Source organism: Pteropus vampyrus, unplaced genomic scaffold, assembly GCF_000151845.1.
Source record: "Pteropus vampyrus isolate Shadow unplaced genomic scaffold, Pvam_2.0 Scaffold526, whole genome shotgun sequence".
Lineage (NCBI taxonomy): Eukaryota > Metazoa > Chordata > Mammalia > Chiroptera > Pteropodidae > Pteropus > Pteropus vampyrus.
This window is the reverse complement of record NW_011889307.1, coordinates 862364-872877: the sequence shown is the minus strand read 5'-3', so window position 1 is coordinate 872877 and position 10514 is coordinate 862364. Positions and strand designations below refer to the sequence as shown.

General features: G+C 36.2%; 1 protein-coding gene across 1 annotated transcript in view; it reads right to left on the bottom strand.

Moving 5' to 3' along the window:
- The window catches only part of MYO6 (myosin VI), a 148336-nt gene that overhangs the window by 82996 nt on the left and 54826 nt on the right, over positions 1-10514 (bottom strand). Inside the window, exon 3 of the mRNA XM_023525103.1 lies at positions 4454-4523. Within this exon, the coding sequence (XP_023380871.1) occupies positions 4454-4523 (70 nt within the window). The remainder of the gene's footprint in view (positions 1-4453; positions 4524-10514) is intronic.

Below are 10514 nucleotides of genomic sequence, written 5' to 3'. Positions count from 1 at the left end.
TTGAAAATACATATTGTCTTAACCCAGGATATGCAGCTAATTAATAGTAGAATCAAGGTAGAAATCTTGTTTTTCTGATACGTGTTCTACTAATATCTCAGAATACACATATACATGTATACACACATATGTATATATACACACATACATACTCAGACATATCCTATTCTCTCAGCCTAATCTCTCCCAGCCCTCCAATCCTCTGAGCAACGCTTCTACATTTCCACCGCATAGCACACAAAACCATTCTTCTTCCCAATTGCTTTATTCCTATTATTATTAGCACCACTATTTTTTCAGTCATCCAGACTGCAAACCTTTGTCAATACTTAGAATCATCTTCTCTCTGCCTCCTTGCTCTAAACCAGTTTCCAACTCTGTATACCACATAATAAAGTGTGTGGCACAGAACCAGACTTGTGGCAGGCTCTCAAAATTAGTATAATCTCAATCTCTAAAATGTCTCCAATTTCCACCACTCTAACCCCAGTTTAGGTCACATTATCTCTTTTGTAATCACAGTAGCCTCTTAATTGTTGCCTCAGTCTCTCTCGTCCCTAATCCAGACCCCTCAGCACATTAACTAGAGACCTAATTACATCTCTCTCCTCAAAAAACATCAGTGGGTTTCCGCAACTACCAAAGTCCACGTTCGAATCTGACATTCAAGGCCCTTATTAAATCTGCATTCAATGGACCTTTTCATATATTTTCCACAATTCCTTTTAATATGGTTTAATTTATGGGCAGACTAAAGTATGTATAAAACCCAAATATTACTCATGCACTGGGATCCATCTCTACATCTCTAGGTGTCAAAACTCTACCTATCCTTTAACGACATTTCAAAGATTATCTCACAAATGATATTTCCCCATTCTTACCACTACTACCACCGCTAGAAGTGCTTTCTTCTTTGTACTTTCTAAATAGTGCTTACCACAGACTGCCAGTATTGAGATTATAATATTGTATGTCTGGTTTTGGCTACTAAACTAGATCTTTGAGAACAGTACCCTGCCTGACTGATTTGCTTGCTTGACCCCTCACTGGAGTTATATATATGCCTACACTATATGTATGCCTAACATACAATTCAGTACCCAACCAATTCTGTCAAACAAGAGTCTCTTGCTATACCAATCCCAAAGACAGCCTATGCTTGTAGTCATATAATGTATCTAATTCATTTTCTAAGAACACATGCTTCACTGTTTTCTAATGCCACTTATGGCAGAATAAAAGTTAGGGGTAGGTGGAGCCTCCTAACAGCTTTAATGGCAGCTTTCCTTTGAATTGAGGAAAGATTTGGAGAAGGTAGGCAACAGAGGTGTATCTAATTTGGATTTTTGTTCACTGACGTTTCTATAGCCCTCCTCTTCTACTCTCGTTCCCCAGGAGCCTGGTCTTACCTAAAGCACACTCCGGGATCTCTCACCTTCCTCTGAACTACCTGGTTGTATGATATTTTCTCTGCTTCTTTTAAGTAAGAATTCCTAATCCCACAATAGTTCCCCTGGAGAAGCTACTAATCATATAAACCTATACTAACATGTGAATGACTGCCTGCTCTCAGTTCTCACCTCCTTCCACATTCACTGCCCGCCTTCTCAAGGATATCTGTTAACGAAATAAATCTCTAACTGGTGAAGTATCTGCCAATGACAGTAAGAATATGGACAGGAGGGTCTTTCTCTTAAATCAGGCTATTCCATTTTCATGAAGACATGGAAAGGCAAAGACAAAAAGGAACATAATTATGACCCTCTGTTTACCAGAATGGGAAACAGTAGGTCCAATTGTCTATGCATCCCTAAAGGTATGATCTAGGGATGTTGACAAGCATCTCAAAAATGACTTCCTTCTCCACCTAATTCCTCTCCTAGTAGTCAGCTCTAGAATTACTTGGTTTGGTTACTTACATGCAATCCTTTATGTGAACTGTTTGCCCTTTAGGCCTAATTATTCATAGATTTAACTATACTCAATAGCAAAACTTTAAAAACAAGACATATAATAAAAGAATAACCATATTTTTTCCTTATAAACTCCCTAAAAAGCATTTTGGTATAATGAATATATATATATATACATATATACATATATATATATATATAAACTTTTGCTTATATATATGCTTGATACATATATGTATATATGTATCAAGCATACCAAAAGTTTCTAATGAAGAGTGAGTATGACATTAAATATAGGGAACTGACAAGGAAGTTATCTGAACATTTAAGGCCGTGCTTACTCATTACAATTCTAGTTCACTGAAAGAAAAAAAGGAATCCACAAACAACTTCAACACAGCAGAAGTCAATCAATTCTATAGTTATATTGTCGTAGAAGTCATTCTATTACTGATAAAGGGAATGAACCAGGCAACTTTTAGAAGTCTTTCCAATATACAGTCTATAATTTATTACTCTCAAATTCTAATGGTGACAATTCATGGAGAGTATTATGTCATGTAAGTAACAGTAGCTTCAAAATCAGCATGAAAAAATGCTATTATTTTATTACTGACTTCATATCCCTGAATTTTTCTCCTACTGTGGCATTAACACCCAAAAGTCAAGTAAAAAGGCAAAATTAACATACTAACCTCCATATATAAATCCCTTCAAATAGAAAACCTAGAGCTAAAACTTGGTAATAAATTTTGCTATATTATTAGGTCACTATCAAAAGACAACTCATGTCTCTCTTTCAATAGAACTTTTATCACATAGTTTAGAATGCTCCACAGACAACAAGCTTTTAATCATATTACTGTTAAGATATAGAGAAGAGGTAAGGATTTTAGAAATATGGACATAAGACCCTAAAAAACAATGCCATGCCACTTGGCAGAGGACAGTGGTATAGTGGCAAGTCTCAGGCAAAAGAATAAATTATAGGACCACTTTAGCTGGAAAACCTACATCCTAAAGTCAACAACCAAAGCTGCATTAATGATGTGGTTTCAGAAAAAGGACTTCAAGTAGGGCTGGGCTACTGTATGATGAGGATAGTGAACATCCACACATTAGCACTGCTGCCTTCTGACATCATCCAAGAAAACACCTGCAAAAGGCAGCAAATCTACACTGGACAACTAAAAGGCTGGACACGTGTAATATGAGACGAAATAATCAGAGGGAGAATGTTTTAAATTAATTTAAGAAATGGATTAAAAATAATTCAAAACCACTTGTTATGTTTAGCCACATGTGAATATATAAATAAAAAAACATTTACTTTAATATGTGAAAAGGATTAATTCCTAGTTCTGAATACATTAGCAAGTTATAACAAAAAAGAGTATTCTCTCTTATTTTGGACATGGTAGAATCACATTCCTTTTTTTTTTTTTTACTTTGTTCTGATGGCTATTCAGAGAAGTAGTATCCAATCAGACAAATTCTCCAGAAATTTTGGAAAGGAAAGGAGCTCCACATTTTTTCTCAAACTCTTATACCTAATAATAGCAGCTACCATTTATTAAAAGACAATTAGAGGTTAGGCACTGTGCCAAGCATTTTAAATATATCTCCAAACACACAACACAAATGTTATCACTCCTGTTTTATAGATGAAAAGCTCAAAGAGGAGGCACACAGCTTCCTAATAGCATAGCAAGAATCTGAACTTAGGTTCTCCCTCAGTCCAGAGTTCTCCCATTACTCTATTCCACATTACCTATTCACAGATGGGGATCTTACAGGCTTACTCAAATGTGAACACCAGAGAAAATCAACAAGGACAAAATATATTCCCTTCTCTTACCTTTTTTCTTTTAAATGAAGAGGTTTTTTAAAGATATCATTAATGAAATCCATGACAATTGGACATAATTCTGAATATTGCCAAATAAAAAATGTAATATTACTACTTTATCTTGAAAATGCAAGAATACATATGGCCTGTTCACTGGATAAAGTTTTCCCACTAAACACTCTAAGATAGTTATAAGTAAAATTAATGTTTCGTTTTAATAAAATGTTCTGAAATCAATTTTTCAATTAGTACTTATTACACATATTTTTAAAATGTGTTTCCTTAAACCAATGACATTAAATGGGCCCTCCTGTCTTCTAAATTATTGAACCACATATACTACTATAAATATCATCTAGTTCTAGATGAGGTTTAAAATAACTCCTTCAAAATCATTAACAAAAGATCTTTAGTTCAGGCTCCATAGTAGGTTATTACCATTCCCCACATTTACACAACTGAGAAAACACTAAAAGGACATTCAAGAGACTCTTTCACCAAAGTGCAAATGTGAGACAATAATGAATTTAGGGCTTCTGAGCTCCTCTATTCACATGAATCTTAATGTCAAAAGGCTACATTTCTTCTGAACCAGTACAGCGTACCTAGTAATATAACGACTAATTTATTTTTTGGAGGATCAGTTTCCTTCCCTGTGCTGAGAACTATTTTGTAGCATGATACTTACAGTTATCTTCCACATCTTTTTTACTGTCCTCTTCTGCAGGGAACACTTGGTTTATGAGAGCCAAAAATGTCTAACAAACGAAACAAGAGCTCATTAAACTAGAGGTTTATAAACAGTAAGAAAAATAAAGGAGCTTAACTGGTTGTATTCAGTGTAATAATATCAACAATATGCTCTTAATTAAAATGTAATGCAATCATATTATTTAACGAGTCACTAACCCAAAAACAGGATAATAACTTCACACAAAAACCATACACACTATTACTATGACCATGAAATCAATAATGGATATCAATAAAAAACATAGTATAACACCTAGAGCAGGACAAAATGTGAAGTATGCTAATATTAAATTTATAGAAGTATACTACTTAACAACTTTTTAAAAATAAGAATTTTAATATTTATATATTGCAATTTTCTTTTTAAAAAGGAAAAATGACATTCAATCAATAAGATATACCAACGGAAGAGATTATGATTTAATTAAAACTATCATTCGAGTAAAACACATTAGACATAAATTCTTGTGCCGATAATGTGCCAGAAATATAAACGGTATCTAAAACTATTTGGTCCATAAAATTATAGTTATGCATGAATATATTTTGTTATATCACTTAAATGTTATGGTAGAAATTCTAGAAGTAAGACTGTATCTTGTAAGGGAGAACGAATGATCTCAAACTACATCTAAAGAGAATTAAATTTTATCCATGTCATTCTAACAGTTATCTATAAATTTATACTTCTCACATGATTATAATTCGTTGAAGTTTCCATTCATGCCAAATAAAACTCTGAGGAAAAACTGTTCAATTATTTTAATATTTGTACATCTATATATGTGTGTATATACATACATACACACACATACACGTATAAGACAAGGCTATGGCTATAGTTTACAGAGTAAATCCAGGCTGCTGGTACTACCTCAACTCAAAGTCACACCTAAATTTGAAAACTGTTATGCCCTAAATACAATGGAAGTTAATAATTTGGACCTCAGTACAAATGTTCTTAATGTTATCAATGTGAAAAGGTTTATAGGATCCCAAAATTGGAAGAACATTCAATTATGGATAATCCATAATGTATACTAAATATATTAATGGTAATATAAAACAACCCACAAATTATTACAATGATTCTATAGGAAAATGCATTCGGAAATAATCGCCAATATCATAGACCTATGTGTCCACCCTCACAGCCGTGGCATTGGGGGTAAGGCTTCCCCAGACTCCAGGTGTTGGATATATCCTGTTAGGAGCCATGTGAAGTAAAAGAGGCTCCAGGAGGTCAGAAAATGGGAGAGAGTTGGAGGACAAAGAGAGGGTTAGAATGAGAAAGTTAAGAGAAGGGCTGGAGGCCAGTAAGAAGTCCTAAAAGGAAGTTTCTCTCCTTCTTCATCCCCCAAATTCTTCCTCCCTTCACCATCTACTCAATGAGAAGAAGAAAATTTGTCTCATTAAGGCAATCGTATTCTCTTGGAGGAGGCTTTCTCTCCTGTCAAGAGAAGGTCACATAACAAAGCACCATGATCATCAGCAGTAAACATCTACCACACATCAAACACACTGCCATCAAGTGCCAGTGACAAAATAGACACATAAAATAGTCCCTGCACATGAGAAGATTATAGTCTAGTAGGGAAAGGGAGAGAAATGTAAACAAATATCTCCAATAAAGTATTATAGGACGCTAAGAATTTATACCGCTCCTCGAAGAGAATAATCAACAGTAAATTCTATTGTATGGGAAGAGAAAAAAGGGAGGGATTGGATATTTGTAAGAAATATTCATAAAGGAAGTGACCTCAATCAGAGTCTTGAGAGATAACTAAGTATTTGCTAAACAAAGGGCTATGGCGAGTGGCATTCCAGGCAAAAGAGAGTAGTGTGAACACCGAAACAAAGCACCCAACATCACCTAGTTCATAGTGAGAGCTTGATAAACACTGTGGAGGGGAAGGATGGAAGATAAAGAAAAGAAAAGAAAAAAACAGATACATGAGAATAAGCATATAGCAAGAGTATGAGGGGGCAATTGGGCAATTGTTGGTTGACAAAAGATAAGACTAGAAAAGTAGACAGGGAAAAGAAAATGTTGACCCTCAAATGTGGTACATTTAGCCTGAAGGCCAGTCTACTGCAAATATGGAACATAAAATCAATTTAGAGATTCAAGACAGCATTTTTAACAGAATGAAAAATATTAGAAAATGTCAGAATGCACTGAAGAAGGGCCTGGTTGGGACCCCCGTGGTAGAGACTCACAGTGTCCCAAGCTTCACTTTTCCTTGCCCTATAAGCTTAACAATAGATTGTCCCTTGCAGGTTGACCCAGAGCTTCAACTGTCCCCTGCTATAGAAAGTTGCCCTGAAACTTATGATTAATGCCCTTATGTTTACTGATCACAATCTTTATGGTCTAGCATTCTTTCCAGATTATTCCCATCTTTGTTCCTGGGATGGTAATGACACTGGAGGACTGTGCTGCCAGAGAGAAGGCTCCGTGACCTTGGTACTCCTGACCACCAACTCAGCTATCAAACCTGAAGGAATCCAGCCATGGATCCACAACACCAGAGTAAAGAAGACAGAACTTGAGGATAGAAGAGATACTACAACATGGAAATCAATGCTGTTAGACTAGGACCTCAAATACTTGTTCTCACAACAATCCTAGATGCTTCTCGGAAGGACCAATACCATTCCAAAGAGATGAAAACGTCTGGGTTTATCTAGCCAAACGTACTTAGTTTCTCTGACTTTTGCCTTTCAGGAAGGACCTACATAGACAGACTTTCACTTTCTGTTTAATAGGAGTTTGTACCCCATCAGAGACTATTAGGAATCACATCATTTCTCAATTTGTTGACAAGCCTATTTCATACTCTGACATCTGTAACTGGGGTCCTACTGTCACCAGGAAGGACAGAGCTGTATTTTCCCTTAAGGTCTCTGTGGTAACCTCAGCAGGAGAACATGTGACACTACCAGTGTTGTCGTTATGGCCAACATAGACCTGAACTGCAGTTCTCCAGCCTCGATGAGTTATGTTAAGGTACCTGCAGCGTGGTTCCTGTCTATTCTTATGTGCCAGCCAATAACTCTGGAGGACCTTGCTACCTTGGAAGACTAACTGCTTTTATGCCACAGAGGCCGCACCTGACTCGGCATCGCAGAGAACTTACTTTAGGCCCTGACTGTAATAGCGAGCTACACTTGTTTATTCCAGCTGAATATGTAGCTTTGTTTGTGATGTCGGCCATGACTAATGCTCTAAATGTAGAAATCAGGAGAATGGCCTGCTCTTTGGTGAAATCCCTGAATGCCACCTCTCAGACCAGCGATGCCATTGGGGAAGAACTAAGACAAGCCAGAGAGGTCATCCTTGAGCACAAGGCCACTACAGATTATTTGTTGCTAAGAAGCAACCACAGATATGAGGAATTTAAAGGACTTTACTGTTTTAATCTTACTGATAACTCCCAAATAATCGAGAGGAAGGTCAAAGAAATTCATAATATTGTATCCAATATCAGACAGAAGGGGTTTTTGGCCTTGATCTATCTCGACTCAACTCCTGGCTCCCCAGCTTTACTAGTTTAAGAGAAGCATTTCTTATTTTTCTTTTGTTTATAATTACAGGAATTGTGTCTTGCTGATGCAATCAATGAGCCCAGCCTGTAGGTCCGTCATCACCTGGCTGCCAAATGCTTGACAGATACCTGGAGTCCAAGCCTTTCTTTAACTTCAGAGCAAATAATTTCACCTTAAGCTGGTCTCATAGATAACAGACTCTGCCTTTTGACAGTGGGGAATTGAAGAAGGGCCCAGTTAAACCCCAGTAGTAGAGGCCTCACAGTGTCCCCAGTCCCATTTTCCTTGCCCTATAGCTTAACAATACATTGTCCCCTGAGGCTTGGCCCAGAGCTCAGAAGTCCCCAGCCATAGAAAGCTGCCCTAAAACTTATGATTAACGCTCTTATGCTTACAGATCACAGTCTTTATGGTCTAGCATTCCTTTCAGGCTACTCCCACCTTTGTTCCTGGGTTGCTAACTCACCTGAGGACCACACTGCCAGAGGGAAGGCTTCCCTGAAGCACAAGAGATCCCCTCAGAACTGTCACGTAGCCCCTGGAATAATACCCAGATTTTCCCTTATATATTCCAAGCCAGACTAAGAAAGGAAGGCAGTGTTTAAAAGTGTTAACCAGCTGCCTTCTCAGACCACCAGTGCCCTGACAATAAACACTTATTCTAAATAGCCCAACTCCTATGTTGGTCTACTGGGTGAGCAGCATGGGCAGCATGAGGCCAGTACTCGGCTGCCCTTTGTTTACAACACCATATGTGGTAAAGATGTTTCATTTAACCAACTGTTTCATTTATGAATAGATACACACATGCACTCAGTACACATACTTGCTAACATGTAATATCTGTTTTTCAGAAATACACACACACATTATACATATCGAATGCAATGCAAAATTTATTTCTTATTATGGGTTACAATTGAAAAACTATTACTATCATCAAAGACGTGTTCTCCATCAGAGCTAAATCGTTCCCTCTTCTACACTTCTACTACATCAGCAGTTTTACTTGATTTGTCTACCATTCTATGCACTTAATTCCTTAATATTTATAAGTTGGTTATCTCTAGACCATGGATTATCTAAGAAAAAGACTGCTTCTCTTGTAGATCTTTTTAATCATATAATTATTATGCTTTACAATTTATTAAAACCCCAATCAGAAAGTAGGGGAAAGTTAAGATTTAAAGCAATTCCTGAGATTCTGTTAACCTTCAAAAAATGTTTATGAAAAGAAGCTTCAACTTTAGTTTACAGAATTACCTATAGATCCATAGTTTTCATGGCTTCACAATTTACATTTTAAGTGTTTTTACTGGTTACCTATGTGTGTATGTGATTAATACTAATAAGGCACAGTTAAAAGCACATAAATTATTTAAAGTATGAGAAAGCATATACCCATAAATCTAATTTCTTCTATTCTTCAACTGAACTATTTTGTCATTTGTAGATACAACAGAATATACCTAAATAACAGAATATACTTAGCACATATACTATTATTTCATTTACAACAGAATATACCTAAATAACAGAATATACTTAGCACATATACTATTCATTTCATTTCAGCCTCTTGATTTACTGTGCTTATAAAAGATTCTAAACAAAAATGAAAAAAAAACTTTGAAGAATAAAAAGCTCACTAAATTTGTCACCCCAAAATATGCTACTTTGGCATATCGATTATTATGAGTTAAAGGCACTTGGGAAACAGCAGATGCAACAAGGGCATTCTGATCTTTTTTATTCCTGAGAGCAGGACATATAACTCCCATATGAAAGGTGCCCTTCTGATAACAGAAGGAAGGAAGACACTCCTATCATCAGAGAAGGGGAATCAAGGCCAACAGAAATCTGTACAAACAAACCTTGTTACACTAACTTTTACTTTCCTAAGTACTTCCCCACAATTTGCTGCTCCTAGCCCAAACCCCCTTGTCTTACCACTTCTTCACAAATTGTTTCCTTGTCTAAAAGGTATAAAAGTTTTCTGCTCTAGGCACTTCTTTAGGTTTTCATTCTCTGTGAAGGCTCCCCACATGCATGTGAAAATTTAATAAAAACTGTATGCTTTTCCACTGTAAATCTGTCTATGTCAATTTAATTCTTAGGCCCAGCCAGAGACTCAAATTAATAGAGGGAATTTTTTTCTCCCCTGTAAGTTCAAACAAATAAAAATCATAGAGCTTACTTTTAAATTATTTTATTTTTTAACATGTACTGCAAATAGACACTTGTTAATAAGAGAAAAAACTAGAAACACTTTGTCTCATCTTTCCTGAGGGTATCTTTAATTGGCCTCCTTTAACATGCCACATTATATATTATGCATTTAGGTTCCTGGGTTGTTTACAGTAACAGAATAGTTTCCTCTGTGAAAAGACCTCATGAGAGATCCACCTTGTTTTTCTAAGGTTCCCAGAAGGATGGCAGTCACATGG